Source organism: Manacus vitellinus, unplaced genomic scaffold (assembly GCF_001715985.3).
Source record: "Manacus vitellinus isolate BGI_N305 unplaced genomic scaffold, ASM171598v3 scaffold_5_pilon, whole genome shotgun sequence".
NCBI lineage: Eukaryota > Metazoa > Chordata > Aves > Passeriformes > Pipridae > Manacus > Manacus vitellinus.
Window position 1 is genome coordinate 11,303,410 of NW_021940682.1, and position 23,985 is coordinate 11,327,394.

Here is a 23,985-nt window from a genome sequence, read left to right on the forward strand (position 1 = left end):
CTGTCTGTAACTACCTATCACATTTATGTTGTGGAAAAAGGCACAAATGCATACAGGCATTTCCCACAAGTTCTGCAGGCAGGAGGGGTTCTTTAATAGCATGGCAGTCACTTTTTCAGCCTCTATCTGTGTGTGTATGCGTGTCTGCATGTTGCACAGAGGACACAGAGAGCGAGCTCTGCAGCTGAATTTAGAAAGTTATAGATGTTCTCATCAGCCCCATGCAATGCAGCAGAGATTCCTTCCAAAAGCCAAGGGAGCAGAGGCTGCAGACAACAGATGTGAGAGGGTTTCCCATAACTGTCAATTTTCGAAGTGTTTGCATTGAAAAGAGAGGAGGTGCTATTTTGATTGATATTTCAGCCGCGGTATATAAAGCAGAGGAATTCCTCTTACCCTCTGCTTGTCATACTGATCTGCATACTCTCTCAGCTGGACTTGGGGCTACTACTTACTGCATCTGAAAGGCTGAAACTCACTGGGAATAAAGAATTCTTGTAACAATGCCGGAACCCACCAAGAAAGATGGTAAGCACAGCAAACATTACCTGAACATTTCTTAATTACAGGAATTATGAGGACACACATGCACAAAACATCTTTTAGACCATCTTGCATATATCAGCCACAAATAATATCTAAGAACAATAGCTGGGTAACATCATTATATCATTAGATATCACTGATCCTTTTAGATTTAGAAGTTACTTTCAGGCAGGAATATAGCACAAAACTGTTTTAGACCAGAAACAATGACTTTGAATGGTTATTGAGAAACTACTTCATTGGACAAATGTGGTGTTTTTTTAAGGACTGCAGGATTTCCATAGTGCAACTTGTGGTTTCTCTATTCTAAGCTAACTAGACTCTGGAAAAGAGGGAATAAACATTTCTTGTGGTTTAAAAAGCCAGGACACTGACATATTTTTCATACAACTTTCTGGTAGTTATTGAATGGAAAGGATGTATTCATGAAACAGTGTTAAGATTCTGATGAAAATATATTCTATACATCTAATGCATAAATGAAGAATGTAGTAAGTTCCTCTGTACAAGCTGAACTGGAATGATTCATTTTGCCACACAACAGAAATTATTATTTTTATGTTTCAGAAGGATAGTTAAAGGCAGTAAGATTGGCCCCTTTTGTGGTGCTGTTAAGTTCATAGCAAAGAAACCGAGTATGTAGTCTGCTAGTGAGCTGCAGAACTGTACAGTGGAGCTCCACAAAAAGGGGCAAAGTGGTCGGAGTCTATTAATTAATAACTTTTTGAAAGCTAGAATTTATTTTTCTACCATTTTGAAAATTTAAACTAAATAAGCTTCATCTATTTACATTACTTCTATAGCCCTTACTGTATTTTCCTTTCAAGTTTAGATGTTTTGGCGAGAATTTTTGATGATTATTTTCTAACATTGACTACATAAATAGCTTTTGCGAAGCTGTGAATGCACAAACTGTATATGCTTTGCAGATATTGGCAAATGAAAGATATAGACAGATTCTCTAATGCACTCCCAAATGCAAAACTGAATTTAATCCTTAAGGTAATCTTGTGGAAAGAATAGAACTCATTAAATAAACTTTATTTCCCATAAATTCTGAAATAACTGCTGGACCCATGTCTGTAGTTTAAGTACATTGGATTTAACACCAATCTACCAATCACATTTGCTTGCTTTTAAATGTGTTTTTGAAATATTTTCTGGTTTTGTGAAGAGCAAAGCAACCGTCAGGAACGTTACTCAGTTTTGGTACCTTCTTTGGTTGTGGATATATGAAAACTAAACTTTTTGCACGACTGAGTCTTAAGCAAGCAGTGTTGACAGACCAGTGTGATCACTTTACTTACTGGCCCTCCTTAGTGCTCGAGGACAATGATAGATGAAGTATCCTTCTGAAAATAGCTACACCAAGTGCACGTATTAATACAAGAGCCTAATCCTCTGTATCAAACCTAGAGCCAAGCCCCTTCTAGAGTGTCTTATTTGTAATTCAAATTATTTACACATGTATTAAGTGTCCTTTTTATTTGATCTGTTATTTGACTGCATATTACACACTTTAATCAGAATGCATTCTGTAGCTGCCAACTCAAAAAAAAAAAATCCACTAAAATATTTATGCACTTTCAAAAGATATGTGCTTTGAAGAAAATTAGTTTGGAGGCTCATGTTTCTGGTTCTGTTTAAAATTAGATTGTTTCAAAGATGTTCTTACAATGCAGTGATTAACAATGCAGCTCTGTGTTTGTGTTACAAAATAAGTTTAGCAACTCTGAACAACATTATATTGACAGTGGAATAAATGTGATTTTTGATGAGTCAATATTCAGGATCTAAAAATATTGAATTATTCTCTCCTGATAGGGCTAGAATTCACAATTAGTAATGAGCTCTGGAGAAGTAATACAATTGGGTTGTACACTGGTTGCTCCTTGTTGCACCCAGTTTGTTTGCAGCCAGTAGATCAGTGGAGAAACAGGTTTATATTATGGTACTTAAAAGATTAGTTGCTTCCTAAAGATTTTTTGTTGATCAAGAACTCACCTGAACTGGTGGTAGTACTTGTATAGTAAGTATGAGTACTTATTATATTAATGGCAGGAGGATTTGGTTCCAATAATAATACAATACCGCTGCTACTACTCATATTAGGTCTACTCATACTATGTCTACCAGTAAGAATTCAGAACCTCACGTGTTCATCAAATGCCTGTTCTCAAGGTAATTTCCAAGGTGTGAAGAGTTGAGGGCAATTAATTAATGAAGGTGAACCTTGAACTGACTAATTCTGGAAAGTACCACTGGAAGGACTCTATGAGAAACCTTTGATGAACTTGTTGGAAGACTACAATAGAAAGCAGAGGGGAAAAAAAGAGGCTTAAGACTTCTGCATCACATGAGCACCTGAGCAGTGTTCTTCTGACATTTCCAAAAGAAGCAATCTACTTGAATTATCCCATTCCCATAGGTCCTGCCACTTAAAAACAGAATACATAAGAGCAAGCAGCTGAGAAATCAGAAACTACCCAACACTCAAATGCTAAAAAAATCTCAACTTTGCATTTTTTTTTTATCTCTGCAGTCTCTGGAGTGCATAACTAAATTTTTCAGAGGTGGTGCTATAGCAAGCTCATAGGTTTTTTTTCAGGCCAAATGATCTTTTTAGCTATTTTAAGATTATTAAAATAACAAAGTGAGAAATTTCCTGACTTGGTGAGAGTGTAGCCTCACAAAGTGCTCTTAACAAATAGGATCACCAAATTAAACACACCACTCAGCTTAGAGAAGGTTGGTGGAGAGCTTCAACCTGGTGGAATTTGTCACTGCAGAAAAAGGCTTCCATGACTAATGATTTAAGGCCTTTATAATACTCCTAAAACGTTGAGTCCTGTATATAATATCAGCTGTGGCTTCTCTGCAGTAGATGGTCATGCCATTGTAAGACAGTTTTGTCTTAGCTGGTTTAAAATATCCTATTTGCAAGGTGAAGTTTACATCAATGGGTTAGCTGATCCCAGTGGATGACTAGGATAGGACTGTGATGCCAAAAACCTTTACCAGTGCATTTAAATTCAATGGCCTTTAGTTTTCCTGGTAACTAATAAAATAACCCTCCCCCATATAATTACTTCCTGTAATTTATTGCAATCACTGAGTCAATCTTTCCTCTCCCCCCTTTCCTTTAACCAATATTCATAAGAGCTGCTCATTAATTAGGTGCCCTCTTAAGCTGTCACAGGCCATGGCATTTGGATACGCTTTTGTAAAAGTGCCAAGTCTCTCAAGAGCAACCTTTTCAAACTATTTGTGGGCATCATCCCACAGTGACAGGTGCAAGTCCGTCCCCAGGAGGCAGCTCTGTAAATTTGCCTTATTTATTCTCCCCAATCTAGGAAATAACTCATGGCCATGAGTTAAGTGACCATTCCAAATTTTGAGCCAAAGCATTTATTGACTGTCTGCCAACTTTACTTTGTAAGGGTTTGTGAGGTCTGCTTGAATATTGCCTTGGAGCATCCACATATTGGCAAGGAATCAAAATTAAAAGTCAGTGTGTCTACTTTAGACAGAGTAAAAACTTTATTCAATCTATAAACAGGACACATGTAAAAGTTGTGAAGAAAACTATGTGCATATATTGTCTGTTAGAAGAACAATCTCTAAAACATGAAAAAATCTGTGAAAGGAGGTAAACAGACATACCAATTGAGACTGCTTTGGAGATATAGTAACATTGTTCTCTCTGTAGGTGCCCTGTAGAAACAAACTTTATTTCTATCGGCTTTTAAACATGACTAATTTTTTTCATTGTGTGATTTTTTTTTCTATCACCAAATTTGAATTATATTTAAAATATTTTAAGCACTCCCACAGTGGTGTATCAAGATAATAGACACTGTCAAACAAATCACGTAGTCATATAAATCATACAGGTAGATGCATAAAGCAGTATTCCAGTAGGTAATCAATCTAAGCATAAATATTGGTTAAGAGCTAATTAAAGTCAGATTCCTTTTAATATTATATTTTCAGGGCTAGGCAATTTTTCAGAGGTGAAAGAGAAGTTGAATGGGAATTCTGTTTCACTACAGAGTTGGCTTGTGTCAAAATTAACAATGCTGATGGAAAGTTTTCCTGAAAATTCAAGAACCCAGCATGTGAACATTTTATAACATTGTTTAGTGCTTTCCATGCAGGAGACTGGACCTGTATAATCATTTCATATGGCACCACACTGGATAGTGCAGCTGCTGTTCTCCCTGTTGCATAGTGAGGGAAAAGAAAAGCATACAGACATCCACCTTCTGCCATCATCATCTGCAGCACTGACTGTAAAATGCATTCCCATCATTTCTAACTTCCTTCAGTCTCAGAGCCAAACCACACTCCAAGTCAGGCTCATATATATAATTTCCAAGCACCGTATTCAAGTCACAGGTAAATGAGTTTTGGTGGATGAGGGAGGGATGAAACCCTAACCCCTTAAATTATTTTCCCTCTCAATTCTTTAGAAACTTTCTGTTCATCACCTCTGGCTAATAAATTAAAATCCCTCCACAAATGGAAAGCAAACTTACGCCTAACTGCTGTAATTAGATCTATGAGGGTGGGCTGTGCTCCCGTCCTGAGCCCCACGGAGCAGCGTCCTCCTGCACAGATCGTGTTGCACACTGGGAACTGAGTTGTTCTTAGACTGCCTTTGCCCTCCCATTGCTAACTTCGAAGTGTTGCTCCCACACTTCCTTCTAAGATACCAGAGCATCTCAGATTTATTCTTTGACCTTCCGCCCCCATCGTTGCTAAGTTTCAGACTACTTTTTCAATCAAATTAATTTGATTCAAACCCCCCTACACTGGCAAAGAAAAATCCCCTTGATCAATTTTTGAGCTTTTATGTTTTGTTTGTTTCATTGTGGTGTAAATTGAAGGAACTACATTTATTTTTTTTCTTATTCAATGCATTGACTTTATTTTAATACTTGTGTAGGAGGATAATGCAAGATTGACCTGTCTTACTTAAGGTTGTTCTTACTTGAAAAGCTTGTCCACACTGTGTAAAAAACAGTCCATCTATGTACAGGGAAAAATATTTAATATTATCATTCTAAAATAAAAAGATCATTGATTTTAGGAGGAAAGAAGGGAATGGTCTTTTAGCAGATCAGAGGGTGCTTTGTACTTCGCAAAACTGAAATTAGCAAATGCTGCCTTTGTGCCTCTCTATACTGCACCTGTTGGGAAGATAAATAAAGGCCTGCCCAGTTCTTTCCCCTCATACCTCCTAAATATATCACTTTGAGAGAGCTCTAAAAAAACCAACCATGCTACAGTACTCTTCTGTTCCATGAAAAACTGGATGAGTTTTTTCATATTAGTTTCAGAGATCTGCCAAACAAGATGGTTGCATAACAAAACAACAACAGAGAGATCTGGTGAGACTTCAGTTGTCAAGACATTAGTAGCTGTCCCACACATCAATGGTCCTTGGAAATAAGTTGTAGAACATATTTCAGGTTTCATCAGTGGATGTCCAGAGTGTTCCTTGAAAGGGAAGAGCAAATCAAGCTTGGAAATAAACTGCCTGCGGAAATTTCCCTTGAGATAGGAACAAATACTAGACTCATCACTCGTGGAAATGTAGAGATTCATCTAAGTTGGAAGTCCTAATTTAATAATTACTCTAGAGTGAAACAAAAAAAAGTTCTCATTTAGACACTAATGTGACTTTGCACTGAATGTAAAAGTCTGTAAAATAAAGGCCAAGGCAAATGGATAGGACTGTGAACTTTAGTCATCATTAGAGATTTCTCATACCCACTGCAAGCAGTTTTGTCTCTTGAGTCTGAGGAACTGTGTGACTGAGAAACACCCCCTTCTCTTCCCACCCTCACTTCCCACCCAGCTCTCTCCTTCTGCTCTCAATCACTGAAGCGCTATTTCTGAAGACTTCAAACACAAGATAGATGCAACAGTTTCTCTTTTTCACTGTTGTAATGGAACCAGTAATTGAAGCTGTTTTTCCATCAATTCATCATCATTCACTTTATGACACTGTGAGATTTTATTCTTTTGCTTTGAAGAGTTGTTGGTGTTTTAAGAGTTAGGGAAGCGAGGAGTGGTCTGACATGAAAGTCCATGTTAGATCACTGAAAATTTTGGTAATTTTGCAACCCTAGAAATAAACCAATAGTGTTTATACTGTCACAGAAATCTCTGGGTTAGGAACCAGATACCCAAATGGAAGTATGTGCAAGTGAACTTGGTGTACCCACTCCCAGAGGAGTCAGGGACAGCAGCTCATTAAAGTGAGAGGTTCCTGGTCTGCTGCTACTCAGCTGACCAGCCAGCAATTGCCTAAACATAGGTGCCCTACTGCCATATAAGATGCCTTGGGATACACAGAATACCTATCATGGGCTGGTAGATATGACTCAGGACCTGTAGGAGGTCCGCAACACCACAAAGTAGTAGCTAGAAAAAAAGAAGACTGTGCTCCAGGATCTGAATGTCATTGATCAGCTATGATGAAGAAAATTAATTAAGCCATAAGCAGCTATTTTAAGGTGAAAAAAAAAAAATCTAATTCCATTGGTTATAATGGCAGCTTGGACTCCTAGTTCACACTATAAACACATATATATGCTTCCCTTTTTCTGAGTACCGTAAGGATAGTGCTGCAGAGCTGTCCTCTACAATTTGTTCAGTTGCTGTTCAAGGATTTTCTGCAATGGGTAGTTTTACAAAAAGACAAGAAGAGAGTTATATTCCATCATTATTTGCATATTCAGATACTCTTTCTCAATAAATAAAGAAGTACCTTAGGCCCAGATTCTCTTGAGCATCGTGCACCCTTCCATAATCTGTAATCTACAATCTGCTTTGTGCATTGATAAAGTAAAATAATAATGATAAAAAGATTCTACTGCCATTTTTTTGTTATTTGGGAGGATCTGATGCTTTTACTTGTTTTATTTTTATAAGTCAATTATTTTTAAGTCAATATATTTTATTTCATGGCTGAGCATGAAATCAATGCAAAAATCAATGAAAAATTAAATTTCTACTTTACATCAATGAGAGAAAACAGAAAGATGAATTCCTATTCAGATTAATACTAATTTATCTACTTCCTTTCTATTCAAGCTTATTCTCACTACCTCCAACAGCTTTATGCTGTTAGATGAATGACTGGTTACATCAGTGATCTTTGTATCTATGAGCAGTAAGTCCTTTTTATGTTAAATAATACAGTGTTTCTAAATACTCTATGAAATGTTCAACAAAAAACATGTAGATTTAGGAATCTCCATGAATTCCCATTTCTGGAATTTACTCTCTCTAATTTGCTAGATGTGGCTTTAGCTCCTAGAGCTCACTGAACTAGCAGATGTTCAGCCAAGATGAAGCACCTCACAGAAGACAGTTCTGTGTTCAACAAGACTTTATGTCCTAGGAAGCCATTCTAGCAAACATGTTTTGGGAAAAGTTTCAGTCAATTTTTACTACTTCCTGAGATCCTGTAGGGACAGAAAGTTCCTCTGGGCTCAAGTATGAAGATAGATTTCTACTCAGACAACTCTCAGACCCTAAAAAATGCAGGATATGCAAAACAAAGTGGTTTCTCTCTGACTTCCCTCATCCATTACCTGTGCCTGTGTTGCTAATAGCATCTCCACAGAGGAGTCAGTGGGACCTAGGCTAAGTGATGCAGGATGCCTTACATCCACATACCTTAGAACAGCCTCTTCTGAAGACCAATAACACCCACTTCCCCTCTACTGGTTAACCAAGTGTCTTTATGTGTATTTTCAGTTCAAAGTGACAAAATAATATGTGGCCTCTGCTGCAATTAGTCATGGTGGTGTTACAGGTCATAATACTGGGATATAGCACACCCTGCTCTCTTCTCTCAGCGATAGATGGAGGTTAATTTAGGATATTTGACCTCCTGGAATAATGTTGAAGGGTTGCTGAACAGAAAGTCAAATAGAGTGCAGTCTCAGAAAACTTCAAAAATTAAAAAAATAAATCCACCATCTTAAAAATTGCTTCATGGTCTGCCTTGAAATAAAGTCATTTTTTTCAGCAAAGGTCTTCACAAATAAGATAACTTGCAGGTTGGTCATTGCATGTGTTTTCTATGCAGTGCAAGGTTGTGCAGTGCCAGGACCTGGGAGCATGGTTGGGTGACTCATTCCATGATTTAGAGCTGCTGCCTCTGCCCTAAGTACCATCTCCGTGTTCCCAAAAGTATGCAGACACTGCATCAAGAAGGGAGTCCTGCTGTATCTTGAAGCAACGCAATGTGTTCGAGACAGTCATTGCTTTCCCTTCCCTGGATATTAGGAAATAGTTCTTACATAATTTGCTCTCCCTGGCCCTATTACTAACTGAAAATAGCATGTGATCTACTTCTTAGGGTGATTGTCCTTATATGTGATGGCTCCAGCAAGTTATTTTGATCAGGTGATTATTACAAAAAGTTCTATTCTAATTTAATTCTCTGTAGGATCAAATGCTGGTTTCAGTGAGCATCTGAAAGAATTGTTCAATAGTAGCATTATGCTTTCTGAGATGGATCTGTATTAAAATACACTCATCGTGTCTTTGCAGGCTCAGAACAACTTCCTAATTTTGGTCATACATGCCAAGAGTAGTTTGAAGTCAACCACAAACATAGATGAAAATTCCCTTTTCCTACAGATTTCTGTTTATAAATCTTAGTTCTGTGCATAGACATTAATTTGAGACATTTGCTCCCCATATTGAACCAACTGGACGCAACAAAATGGGCAGTGGTTGAGCAAAAGTAACTCACAAACCAGCACAAACAAGTACTTTTTTCTCAAAGGGGAGTCATGCTTTGCTCAGTCAGCCTGCAAATCCAGTCCAAAAACCTATTCCAGATTTTCTCCTCTCTCAAAGGCCTGACTTTGTGATGAAATTAAACTGAATACAAGTGCAGCTAAAACTGAAGGAGACTCCAAAGGAAAAGTTTATTGGCTCAGTTGATGAGACAGAACTTAATCCTTGGTAGTCACCTAATCTAGTATGCTGGTGGACTAGAAAGAGCAATAAGACATAGTTGTTGAACAATTGTTGAACTCCAACCTTTGGATATTTTTGTGTTTATTTTCATAGCTTTCTGCCACAAGGTCTTTTCTGTGGGGAAAAGAATGCACAAATTATGGCACCTAGCTCTGGTTCCAACAGTTCTAGAAAGAAGAAAAACTTTCTCTTATCAGTCTGAGCTGATTGTGCATGAGTGGTGGGGCCTTTCACGGTTTTCTGAACTGAAATGAAATATTTCAAACCATCTGCACACCTTGATGTACACAATGTTGCATTTATATCCTTTTTCAACAGCTTTATTCATTTACAGTACCACTAAAGCATTATTCCTAACAAAAGTTACACAAACCACTTATCCTTGGTGATGTGGAGAATATCTGTGGCTTGAGATATCTAGGAACAACCACATGAGAAATGCCATGCCGATGGAGTAATTCATGAACTAATAGCTTCTGTGTCTCATCCTGTGATACTCACGTAGATGGAGACACACATGCACACTCTGTAGCACATTTGGTACCTTGTATCTTTATAAAAACGTAGTATCTAGGCCAAAAACCTTATTTTAGACCCAAAAGAAGAGTCTAATTCCAGTGGAGACTGTGGTTGCCACTCCTCCACAGATGCAGACTTTAGTGAAGGCACAGAGGGTCAGATGTCTGATGACATTTTTTCCATGGCATTCCCTCCAGCCTTACTAATCTTTCATCTACGCTTTCCTTAGCCCTATTTTTAAAGGGGAAATCTGACCTCTGTTCTGTGCCCCTTTTTTCTTTGCCCTTGTTTTGTATTTCCATGTTTTGCAATAAAGTTTTCTGTCTTACCCAAGAGCTTTTTTAGCCGGAGAGAAACCATATGCCATGAGCTGTGATTGTAATTCACAATAGCATCTTAAATGCATTTTGCTGTCATGCTTTGTAAGAGCTTTCTTTTATACATATCACTTACTGATTTACTGATGCAAACCCCCACAGTCTGTCTGCAAACATCCCGCTGTGTGCAAACACTCCCTAAAGGCAAAGCTAAGTGATTTTTTTCTTTTTAAAGTGAAGCCTTATAATTCTCACAGTTATCTTCATTGATGCAGAATGAGATAGAGAGGTAGAAAATGTTAACAGTATTAACACAGAGGGATGTATGCAATTTTGTATGCTGAACACCCACAAAGGGACATACATGACTTTCCTGTACATAACTATTGCTGCAGGACCCACCAAATGTTTGTCTAGTACTGTAGGTCTTTGGCACATTAGATCTCCTAAATTTTCACCTACGGAAAGAGTCCTTTCTTTCCACTTGTGCAAAATACTCCTGAAGGTTTTTCAATACAATGCTGAATCCCAGGAATCTGAGCTACAATAAATATTTATATGCAAACAAGCTTACAAAAAGAGAGAACTCTGTAAGTCAGTACATAGAAATCCTAATAAAGAAGTAAGTTTCTGAGTTTTAGGGTAATTGCTGATTGTTAGTGTTTACTATCAGCAATACTGCAACTCTGATACAACGCTTTCCTATTTGTAAGTTATGTTTGGGGGTTTTTAATTTTCTCCAAATTAATTATAAATCCATTTTGCTTAGCATGTACTTGGACATCAGCACTCACAAAAAGTAGCAGCCACTGAATTTCGCAGTCCATAAATTTGAGTTTACTCTTGGTAAACTAAAAAGTGGATGCTACTACCCTGTTTTTCATCTTGAGTGAGTTGTTTTCCACGAATGTGATGGGTAAAAAATTCAGGGTGACATAAGTAATGAATTATTAGTGATTAACTACTTGAAACAATCCCTAACCACCTAGACACCTGACAACCCTGAGTCTGGACTCCTGTTACAATCCATTCTGTAAGACATTGTCTCTCAAGAGGAGGCTGAGGACTGAAGTGCAGATGACAGAAGAGTGCTCTTATCTGAAGGAAGTCTGAGAAGGCCCTTCCTTCTTGAAAAGATCACAGAGTATCAAATTATCTGTCACCCACTGTCAAATAGACTTGAAGCAAATGTTTTTCTTATTTGGTATTTGGATACGGTCATGACAAGGTTTATGCCTACTTGTAGCATATATTACTCTGACAAAGAGTTGATAACAAGCTGATAAATTCAATCATTGGGAAATCCCAACATGTGCACGTTTAATTTTGCCCTGACCCTCAAAGAGAAGTTGACATTTCAAAAACCATGGAATGGGAATACCGGCAGGATTTAATTTTAAATTGCTGAAATGTTTTATTCTGAAATTTGGTTAAAATGAAGCCTATCAGCATGTCTCAGATGTTTCCTTATAACTGGCTGAAATAAGTCAGATTTCATGAATGCATGCCACCATGGTCTTATGCATCATTTTCCCTAAGAGTCAATCTCTCTAAGCGGAATTATTTCCCACTATCTTCACATAATCACATGGCTCTCAGGGCTAACCTGAATGCACTGAATGACAGCAGATTTAATCCTTTGTGGAACTGACTCCAGTTATGCAGAGCATCCTGTCCATAATGTGATTTTCATAAAATAATACGATTTCCTTGACTCAGAGTGAAATATTTCAGAAGAGCTCAGTAAAACAACTCTGTCACAATATGGATTGAGCAAGAGTGAAGATATTTTTCTAACTGGTAAAATTGCTTTCCTGAGCTGGTTTGGAAATTATCTGGACAATGTGAAAGGAAGTTCGTTACTGGTTAAATATTCATCTCTGGAAATAAACGACCTTTCAACTTTATTGCTGACTTTTATTCTATAATTAGAAGTGCAACTGTCATTGAAAACACATTCTTAAATTTGAGGAATAAATTACTATCATTCCTGAGTAGAAGTTCCGTGGTTTATGAAGTGTTTTATCCAATAATGTGGTCCACTTTATTATATTTTGCAACTTTCAGAAAGAAAGTTACCATTAGTCAGTGTACTGCTATCTCTGATGTCACATTGTGGTGTCTTCTGCTTTCAGTTTTCTCTAGGGAATCTCTTGAGCTCAATGAAAATATTTACTTCCAGAGAAAAATTATTAACAAACTGTTGCAAGCAGGATAGGAAACTGAGAATAAAGTCTATGTTTTGCCATACTTTTTAACGTGGGATTAAACTATTCTGATGAGTGGATTAAGTGATTTTAGTAAATACATAACAAAGATTCATTAGAGTTGGGTCATTTTAAAGAAGGATTGCACTTGGCTGTGCTAGTAGTAATTTTGAAAATTTGATTTCTCATTAGCACCTACTGCCAAAAATAAACCCTGTTATTCTAAGGGCAATTTAACACATTAAAAACTAAAGAAATCTGAAGTATGCCGAGCTCTTTCCTTTTGTGTTCACGCAGTTCAGTTCCAGAGTGTCGGAACTAACAATGCTCTGCTCTCTGTGCCCGGCTGCCTCTTGTCCCTGCAAATACTAACACGCTGATTTTCCACCTATGAGCCAGACCATTCATTTTTTCCCCGAAGGCAGGAGTCTGAGTCCTCCTTGGCCTCTGGACATCACACGAGGCACCCGCAGCACAGGTAGTGTCACTGCTGCCCAGCAGCGGCCCCACGGGGCAGGAGCGACAACACCACAGAGCATCGGCCGCGGGTGCACGGTGAGATCCTCTGCCCTGACCTCACTGGGACTTTCTTATGTATAAAAAAAGACGGAATGAATGATCACAGCTGAGCTACTGCACAGTGGGAGTGATTCTGCAGAGCTTCTACCACACCTACAGCCCCCACTGAAGACAGGAACCTGTGACGAGTGCTCAGGCTAAGAACAGGGGCTTTCAAGTATTACACTGTATTGGTGAATCTATGAGGTTCAGATCAGGTATTTCAGAACTGTTTTATTGTTGGTTTTAAATAGTAGCACTCTTTCTGCCCTTTAGACATAAGCACCCATCTCATTGGCAATATATAAACAGCCAGTTTTCTCCTTCCCCTCTTTAGCTGGAGCCAGAACCATGTAGAGCATAACATGACTGTGGCTCAGATGACTGTGAACAGCTAGGTGAAGGACACAGAATGGCAGGAGTCATTAATCATTTCATACTTACTCTAAATTGGTGGCATATAAACTGAGATGGTGCAATAATACAGGACAATTTCAGACTTTCTATCATCTGTAGTAAGAAGCTGACTCTGGATGGAATTTCCACAGTTTTCACTATGTAAATTTTATGAGGAAAATGCCTATTTTTTCAGCAACATTTTATAACAAGTTTTGCAGTGATACTGCAAAATAAAATGCCTTTATTTCCACACATGGAAATAAAGGTTAACACTTCAAGATGTGGAATAAAATATAAATCAATATCGGCATAAATAGGCTCTGCAAGTGCAGCTGTGCTGACAAAAGCCTTCTCATAAAGGTGCAGTAATGACAGCAAACTGAATTACCTTATGAATACAAGTCACACTGGTAAACACATTTCAGCAAAATTCTTCTGTCATACAGATGGTTAACCAGCAAAACTTTACATACAAGAATTTGCAGGATCGATAGCGTCACAAAATTTCACTTTCAGAAGTTAAAAAACCCCCAAAAGTGTTTGTTGTTTGTTTGTGTTTAACGGTGGAATGAACTAGAAAACTGCAATTGTGAAAAGATCAATAGAAAAAGATTTAGTGAAAAAATTTTGATGAAGTTTGGCACTCAAATTGTAGTTTACTACTAGGTCTGTGAAATACGAGATACCAGTATGATACTCTTAGACACTTAAATACTCAGGAAATAACTTTTATATATTATTTTCTGTGGTATAAAGTAAGACAAGAAAGATACCATGGAAATAGAAATGGAATTTAATTATTCCATGTTGGTGCCTTGTGGGCTGAGCAGGTTAAAAATGTGTTTAAGAATGCATGGGATATAACCAGAGTGAAGCCACCAACTTTAGCTTTCTCTGTCTATTTTAAATACTGTCAATGCTTGGCAGTCTTCTAGATCCCAGTTACAGTATACATGAAACTTCAAGTCTGCAAAGGAAGAAATGCAGAAGAATATAGACATATAAACATACATTTTATTAAATTACTTTTGTTCAAGGTCATGGTTACAGTGTTCTTTAGAGATTAATTCCTAAATGAAAGCAAAGTTCTCATAAGAAATGAAAAGATGTGGAACCTCACATATGGTCAGATTTGATTTAATAGCATCATTTTAGAAAAATGGGAACAGCGAGGAAAACACACTAAACAAGCAGTGGTTGCTTTTTGCACTTCTGTAATTATGGATGACAATGACGACAAAATCTGGAGTCACCAATTGCACTTGAGTGGATTTGTAAACTATTTCTTTGGTGTATAGTCCATTCTGCAGAATTCACTATTACTAGAGTTTTGTTCCAATTGTTCATTCAGTTTTTCAGTCCTTAAGTCAGGGAACATTTCAGTATATGATGGTTTGATTGGCTGCTGTGGCCCATAGAATCATATATAATTTAAAGTATTTAGGTTATTCCTAAATACTCTTGCTTAAATTATACTCCTGGTGAAATTATATTATTATCCTAATTAGGACTAATTATTATCCTCAGATTTGTTTGTGTGTTCTTGGGTTTTTTTCTACAAACTGAAATTCACTAGGGATGGGTTTGAATTTTAATCAGATGGAAAATTAATTTTTTAACCAAACTCTTTGTTAATTTTATTTCTTCTCCAGTCCCTACCTAGAGATGCTCCACCAGACTGTGACACTTTTAGTTGTTGGAATATAAAAAAATTACAGCTTCAGTGAACATGCTGCTGTGTTCACTTTGTCATAATAAAAGACAGTATTTAACCTAAGGTTGCTGTTTTAGTCTTTAACCATAAAGAGTCGTGAGTCAAAACAGGCAGTCTTATCTGTCTACTCCATCAGTACAAGTGGAAACAGAAACTAGAAATACATTAATAAATTTATCAGTCTGTCTCTATCACACTGTTGACAACAGTAATAGTCATTTGGCTAGCCACCAAAGCACCAGCACTTATTTACTTCAGTCCTTTAGAATGACTTTTGCTCTCAGGATTTAGGAGTAAAATCTGTTTAGAACAGTTTCTGTAGCTGTACATCTTTTAAATGTAACATGTAAAATGTCCATGGACATTCATAAAAACAGGTAATGATTTCCGCTGGTATTGTAGTTTCTCACTTCCACTCAGACTGGGAGCTGTCTGCGGAAGTTGCTCACAACTTCAGATTATTTCAGATTATTTCTCAGTGAGCAATAGAGGCTCATGAGGCACTGGGCAGACCCTGCCTTCATTACTCTGCTTAGGTTTTGCAGAATGATGATTACAAATTACTTTGAACCAAGACCTGTGTTCTCCAGCTCATTTAATCTGAAGTCAGCTAGCAGTATTTTTTCCAAATGAAATACTCATCATGTTGCGGTAATTTCGATAGTTTATTGAGCAAGTTCCTGTCTTCTAAAAGATGTGGCTCTGGCTTTTAATCACATCACTGAAGCCACTGTGACTCCATATCCATCTGGGTGAAGTGACCCACAAAAAATAGTCAAACCATTTTGAGCCATTTCTCTTCTTCAGAGCACTTTTTTTTTTCAGGGAATATAAGGAATGAAAGGAAAAAGCCTCACTGCTTTTGCGTACTGATGATCTGGACATGAGATTTGTCAAGTAACTCTTCCACATCCTTGGTACTTTCCTGCCCACCGATTTCAGTGGAGTATCTACCCCTGAGAGAGCCTTGTGCCACAACAACAGTTCTTGTGTCTTACAGTGGTCGGACACAGGAGACAATCCTCACACACAACAACTGCACAAGGGCTGGGGTGAGCCATGCTCTCTCCCCAAACTAGCATTTTGTCTATTTTTGTCTGACTAGCAGAGTCAGCACTTTGGGAATGCCTACGTAATAGTTATATTTGTCTGATCCCTCGAGGCTATGTCCACAAGCCTAATCCACCTACTTAAATTTGACACAAGTTGACGTTGACAGGTCTTTGTGACAAAAAGCACTAAGTGACTATCCTCATGCTCTTTGACATATGAAAGTATCTTTAATATGCTGCTGTTACACAAACAGATATACCTGTATCCATGATGGTGCAGCCATAGTCCTGATTTCCTTTTCAGGTAAATGGGGGATAAATCCTTTGATCAGACTGGGTGAGATTCTGAATCCCTTGGCTATTCTTCACTGGGTTGTAAGTGATCTGTATATAACTGAAGGCAGAAATTAGTGGAGGAGACTTTCCTCCTCCTTCCTGTGAATGCCCCAGGCCAGGGATGAGGAAATGATATCTCTGGGCTTTCTGCAAGCCCTGACTTCATGCTCAAGGTCATTTTCTTTACCTAAAGAAAAAAAACCCAAAACCCAACCCACTACTCATTTTCCAAAATCATTGAAAGTTCCTAAACCTACCCAAAACAAACCTGGTCATGAGTAGAGTTGTAAAATGAGAAGGGTTATTCAGGTAGACCTCATTCCCAGTATGCTTGTTGATAAGCTGTAGTTCTTGAATGGTCTGAACTTCAAGTCTCCAAGGTGCTTTGCATCCAGCACAGTAGTAGGGTAGGACCTGGAGACTGTTTTAGAACTGTCAACATGCCTCATTAGGATTACACTTCAGTGTGAAAATTAATATATATGATGTCAGGGAGTTTCCATGCTTGGTGCTGTCAGAGAAGCCAGTGGAAGTGGGAATTCAGAGACCTTGAAAACTGGCCACCTCACACAAACTGACATCTGTATGTCAGTTCCCTGCCAAACCTTCTTGTGGCTGCTGCAGGTCAGATGTCAGTGCAACCAGACCTAAAATGGAACTGAAATTTTAAATAATGATGGTCCCACTTAAACATAGCTCTTAAGCATTTCCATAACTTAAACACATTGGTAATCTCATGGAAATTTTAAGCTTAGTTATCTATATACATAGCGAGATATTTTAAGTCTTATTTTATCTGAAAAATTGAACATAGTAAATGTGAAACAGTGATAGAAAATTGTTGGTAATGGGTCAAATTACATCTCCTGCTGATTTTCAAGAGTGTATGTGCACATGTATAATTATAAATCACAAATAAAAATGTCGTGGCTCTTAGTGCTCATATCCTATGTCAAACTGGATCCTGAATGCATCTCATGACATGGATGAGGCATGAAAGCATTTATGGAGATGTTATCTAAGTGGCAGTTGTGTTTTCCCTTTATTTGCTAACTACACTTCTTAATATACTCTCCTTTTCGAGTAGCCACGTAGAGAGGACTGTTATGTTAATTCCTGTTCTTCCTGAAGAATTACATAGAGCCAGGTGCATTACAAGTTTCACAACCAATGACTAACTCGAGGTTGGCGTTTAGCATGACAAAACCCACTGACACGCAACATTCTTGGCTTCTCAAACAAAAAACTGTAAAGAAGAGACCTCATGTCTTAGAAGCTGCGAGGCAGCAGTTAACTTTAATTGCTCAATAGAAGGTCCAGTGGACGTGGTGGTATCGGTTCAGTGGCAACTGGATCTTCAATAACCTCTTTTCCCTGTAGCTCAAGAGGCATCACTGCAACCCAGTGAACAGCACTTCTTCTCCAAAGGGGTTGAGGACTGTGTGCTGGAGGCAACACTTTCTCCACCACCAGCCCCCCTGACAATGCCTTTAACAGAGCACCATATTAGGCAACGGGCTGTCAGGAATGGCATCTGGGGACTCCAGTGATCATGCCTCCTAGGGAAGGAGCACAACCATAAGCTGCTGGTTGAGTGTACAGAGCCCTTTCCTGGCTGACAAGCTTGTTGCAGAGGTCAGCCAGAGAGGGCTATCATTCTTTGGGGAAGTGGAAACCACTCCGTGCTATTAATGGGTTTTTTCCTGGCTGTCCTCAGGAATGGAGCTGTAAGCCAAGCATGACCATGAAAGGGGTTGCACATGGCCAAAAGATTATGTTGAAGTATCTCCCATGTCTCTGTCACACCCAGTGCCTGGAACTCTCCCCTTTTTCTTCCCACACTATAAGTCAGGTCTCTCCCTTGAGCTCAGTTTTTACCTCAGTTTTCTTAGCAATAGTCCAAACAATCTAGAATTATGGTTTAGGAAAGAAACCACTGACTTCTTGGTTTGGCTTCAGCAGTCATCCCATCACAGAATTGCAGAGTAGCTGAGGTTGGAAAGGACCTTTGGAGATTATCTAGTCCAACCTCCCTTCTAGGAACAGGGTCAACTCGAGGCAGTTGCCCTTGAGAGTACTCAGGTTTTGAATATCTCCTTTTGTGTCTGCAGTTTAGACTATGAAGTTTAGACTATAATAATAGTGTTTCAGGTCAGTTTGTGCTGTAGATTTTGACTGATATCTGTGCCTACTGCTGGGTAAGGTAGGACTTGAAAGATATGTTGTTTCTGAGCAATGTTACTGTGTTGATGTAACCATGAAACACCTCTCGAAAGGAAAGAAAAATTCTAGGCAAGTCCCTCAGAAATCTCATAAGTTTTTCATCTGAGTCTGGAAAGTGCTTTATTTGTTAAGCTTTTGTTTATACTGGTGAGCCATGGAGAATTTTCTAATTCAGTGTTCATAAGAATACTCCCTGTTTCTGGCTATTAAATTTCACAAGGAAAATTATGCAGTCAATAATTTTCTGCTATAACTTTTTCATGCAAGAAATATATTTCCACGCCATAGAGATGTTATTTTATTCTCAGTGGAAGTAGTGAGAAATGTCATGGCAGTGAAGTGAATATATTCCAAGGCATACTTTTTGTGTTGTAATTTTCATATTTTCATATGAAAATTTTTCATATTTTTCTAGGCCACAAAACAACACTTAGTATGTTAGTAATTAGACCAGAAAAAATAAATCGCTATGAATCTAAGATATTTTACTGTTAGCACACTCTGTGTGTTGGTCTTTAATATACTTCTGCCTTTCATTCTGTGTGATGGGTGCTGTGACCAGAATGTACAACACTAGCTCTTTCCCCACAGCGAGGTTTTCTCTTTGGAATCTCTACAGGGATTTGCTATTGTATCTGTGTATGTGACTGAAAGTTTCTAAACCACATCAAATGCACACAATCAGCTTAAAATTATATTTGCACTAAAAATATTCTTCCCTTTGAAACTTTAATGGATTTATTAAGAATGAGAAGTATGTTTTAGTTATATTTAGACCTGAGTGCAGAGGAATAGCCTTACCCCCATTTCTGTGTGAAAGAGATTGAAACTTTATTTCCTGAATATGACCTGAGGTGGGGCCCCAAAGGTTAATACCCATAACATGATAAAGGTTAGTAAGAGCTATCTACTGTTACAGTTAAAGACTTCAACCTTTTAAATCTTTGCTTTGTTCTAAGTAGTTAAACAGTAAGTCAATGAACTAGTTCCAATAAATATTGCTGGTTTCAACTAGTTTAGAGTCCCAAAGCTTTTAAATGTTGGAAATAAGCTTCCTCTAATGTTTTAAAAATAAGTTTTAGTTAGTCAAGTTGTTCTTATATTTTAGATGGGAGAACATGTCATCCCAAAAGGATAACATTTAAATAGGATAAAAAGTCTGGTTTCTTTATCACACATCTGACTGGGAAGTGATTTATATTAAAAACCATAACTGAAAGAAAGAATACCCAAACATACTGTAGGTCCTACTCAGAGAAGATAAACTGATTTTTTTTGCACTGAACATTGATCTCTAGATCTGATGGTGTGGTGAAAATGAGATAAAGGTCTTTGGATTCACTCTGCATGATCCTGCTAAGTTAATGGATCAATTACACTTCACTATTAAAGTCATATCAGATATTATATCGGCGGAAATTTTCCTTAAACATAAGGTATTATCTGACAGAAGCATATTAATGTGGTAAGTTATACCTTTAAGCATAGGTTCAAGCCCAATTGACTTAAATAAATCAAACCCAAACTTGAAATTCAATTTGGATTCCATGATATTCCAGAACTGTCCTAAATTATAATTGCCAAAAGGTCCTGAAATGTACTGGGTCCCAATTAATATAAATACATGCAGGTAGCTGACCTGCAGTCAAGGAGAGACCTCATCACTCTCTACAACTACATGAAAGCTGTACCTGAAAGGAAGTTGTAGACAGGTAGGGGTTAGCCTCTTTCTCCCAAGTAACAAGTGATAGCACAAGATGAAATGGCCTCAAATTGCATCAGGGGAGGCTGAGATTGAATATTAGGAAAAATATCTTCACTGAAAGGGTTGTCAAGCACTGGAAGTGGAGTCAGCATCCCTGGAGGTATTTAAAAGATGTGTAGATGTGGTGCTTGGGGTCATGGTTTAGTGGTGACTAGTCAGTGCTGGGTTAATGGTTGAACTTGATGACCTTAAAGATCTTTTCCAACCTAAAAAATTTTATGATTCTATAAATATTATATATCTCCATACTGAAAAATTCCTTGACCTATCTTTGCAGAGCATAAGCTTTAGACCTCTGACCTTGTCACTCTGAAGTTGTCATGTATTGCATGCATGAAAGCAAAAAAAATTTGACAACTGCATGAAAATATGAAATGAACCCAAGCTATGACCAAAGTCAACAAACACATATTAAATGTGTGAAAAATACTTGCTTTTATTTGAAGCTCAATATCTGTCTTCTTTCCTCATTTTTCAGAAACTGAAAATGAAAGTGCACCGCCACCTCCAGGTTAGTGCAAAAACCACTAATATGAGCTGTAACCCAAACAACAGTTGCATTAGACTAGATACTGCATGGCCATAATATGATTTGTGTTCATTGTCCCTTTGAAAGTAAGAGGACAGTGAGAAAATAAGAAAGCCTGCCCAAGTAAAATATTCTCACTTCACTTTGCCTGAATGTTGATTTTTCAGACTCAGGTTTTGTTTGTGAAAGACTAGTTGTTTGCTTCATATTGCACAGGTCCTTCAGGATACAGGTAAAGTTTAAATTCTGTGGCTAAATTATGCTGCCTTCTTGGATGCTGGACAGCATTTAATTACCAAAATATTCCCTTTCATTTCTCCTCAAAAGTACTCTGTGAGTAAAGCTGACAGAATCAACCATGGGATTCATTTCACTTAATTTTAGCCATTTGAAAATTAAGTGTCTTGTCTAAGTAGTTCCATAGTGCTCCACCCATGACCAGTGGAGCAGATCCTGGGTCATACATGCTCATCCAATGGGCATTTCCTGGATAACCTATCGAAAATGTCACTGGACATCTGCATATGGGCAATTGTCCTGAGAAGCCTGATTGTCTAGAATGGAGTGGGTGAGTAACTGCCAGGAAGACAAAATTAGGTGACCTGAAACTCGCTCATAAGGACTAGAGCTTCAGGTAAAGTTGAAGATCTGTGCAAAGCTGCTACATTCTCTTTAGTGGGAGCTGGAAAGGCAGGGAAGCCTTTGCTTTGTGGCATTGACTAACTTGAGTTATATTGCCAGATACTGGTTAATACATATATACATTATGCATGTCTAATTTAACCATTTTGTGAGTTTTATTCTTTCTGTAGCTATCTAAATAGCAATTCCCAACAGAACAAATACTCTACAGGTGTGAAAACTTCATTTACTTACAATCTTGTTAACTGGCATTTTAAGAGGCTGTTCAAGATGTTTTTGTTTCAACAATACACGCTTTCACTGACAAATGACAAAGGTAGTAGTATCATTTGCCACAAAGAGTTTCATGTTTCAATAATCCATGTATTATTTTTATGTGATGAACTCTTTCATATTGCATATATTTGTAAGGAAAGTTAATTGACATTTCATTAATGATGGTTGTATTTAATTCAACTGTAAAATTTGTACAGTTAACATTAAAGTAATTAATTTCACACTGAGGCTCTTACCTGTTGTACTTTGTACTTGAATTCATGGTTTTCATCAATCTTAACTTTGAAGTAGAACTGAAATGAGAAACAGCTTTTTGTATACAGAAGGGCACAGCATCTTTGAAGCTTTACATTAAAAACATCTATTAACATTTTCAAATAATTAACATCTTCATTTCTACTTAAAAACACTGGATTAAATACAAAATCATTTCTATAACCCCCTTTCTTTTCCTCATACCTGTACCTCTTTGGTAAAGTAGGGTGTCAGCAGGCCTTTATGGTTAGGCACAGACCAAACTGGGGTATTTCTAAGCTGGAAGTGTCAGTCACTTCTAGCTTCCTTCTACCTGACTCAAGATGCTGTCATCTTGGATTACCAAGTGCTATCACACAAAGAGGGAAGTTGGTTCTTCAAGAATCCAAATTCTGTAACATATAAATAGTTTATTGGACATAATCAGCATCTTGAACTGCACCCACTTACAGTGGGAAACCATTGTAAGTGCTCCTTCTAGGTCTCCATGTCAAGCCATGATACTGGAATAACCAGACCTAGTGAAGTTCTCAGATGACATGTAGACATTCTACCACCTGCCAAGAACAGTGAATTCTCCTAATCCCAATTCCTGGTGGGAAAAGAAAGTGTTACTGTAGCAAAAGTCCCATTAAAAAGGAACAGGCTTGACCATCTAGGCAAGATGGACAACCTGACAACTGGAGCTTGGAAATTTAGGAAATATGGACAGAAGCATCCAGAAGTCTGTCATACTTTCAGAATGTGGATTTGCTTTCTAAAATTCAAGTTTTGTTTTCATAGTTACCATGGCTACACACACATGAACAAGAAATCAGGGTAATCACAATATCAGCTGGCTCTTGCCAATGTTTCCTCCATGGAATAAATATTATCTTAGCTCCATCTTGATAATGTTAGTGACCATCACTCAAACCCATGTTCTGTCAGGCAGATGACAGGTAAGTTTGCTACAGAAAGTCATTGTTCACAGGCAATCGGGTATTGAGTGTTTATACCTTGAAGACAGCACAATTCATAGGATTTGACAAGATTCTAGATGACCCTGTATGCAAATTGAATGAGGTAGGAAACCAAAGAGAACAGGAATCCTGTCAAATCCTGAAATAGAAAAAGTGTAGAAATTTTTATCTTGTTAAAAGTACAGTCCAAGGTTTCTCATACATCTGAGGTCAAAAATAAATTACATTCACCTGCTCAGAGCAGAGGATAGGTTGGTAATTGTTCTGATTCAGAAAACTAAATACGAAGAATATTTTAGGAAAGACTGTTGATAATAGTAATGATGATGATGATAAAGAATTAAGAAACTCTCTCTGTACTTTGTCTTAAGGATAAACTGATTGGTATGATGGAGCTCTGGATACCATTAGTATTTGGCAGTATCTCATGTCTGATCCAAATTAACAGCCTTTCAAATTAACAGTGATATGTAACTCATTTCGAAAGCTTTTACAAATAAGCCCAAGAACAAGAGACTAACAACTGTTACTTCTAAAAAACCTAGTATTTTTCTTCCACTGAGTCCAGGAACATCAATCTTACATGACTTGTTCAAAACATAGAAATTGCATTGATAAATGCAACTGAAAGGTGCTTTAGGGGATTACAGCTGTATATTACATATACACATATATC

At 37.7% G+C, this 23,985-nt stretch overlaps 1 protein-coding gene across 1 annotated transcript in view; it reads left to right on the forward strand.

The window, feature by feature from the left end:
- Nucleotides 1-409: 409 nt before the first annotated feature.
- The window catches only part of MYBPC1 (myosin binding protein C, slow type), a 90,565-nt gene continuing 66,989 nt past the window's right edge, over nucleotides 410-23,985 (forward strand). The window contains exons 1-2 of the mRNA XM_029963491.1: nucleotides 410-528; nucleotides 21,124-21,156. Of these exons, the coding sequence (XP_029819351.1) occupies nucleotides 504-528; nucleotides 21,124-21,156 (58 nt within the window). The 5' untranslated portion in view covers nucleotides 410-503. The remainder of the gene's footprint in view (nucleotides 529-21,123; nucleotides 21,157-23,985) is intronic.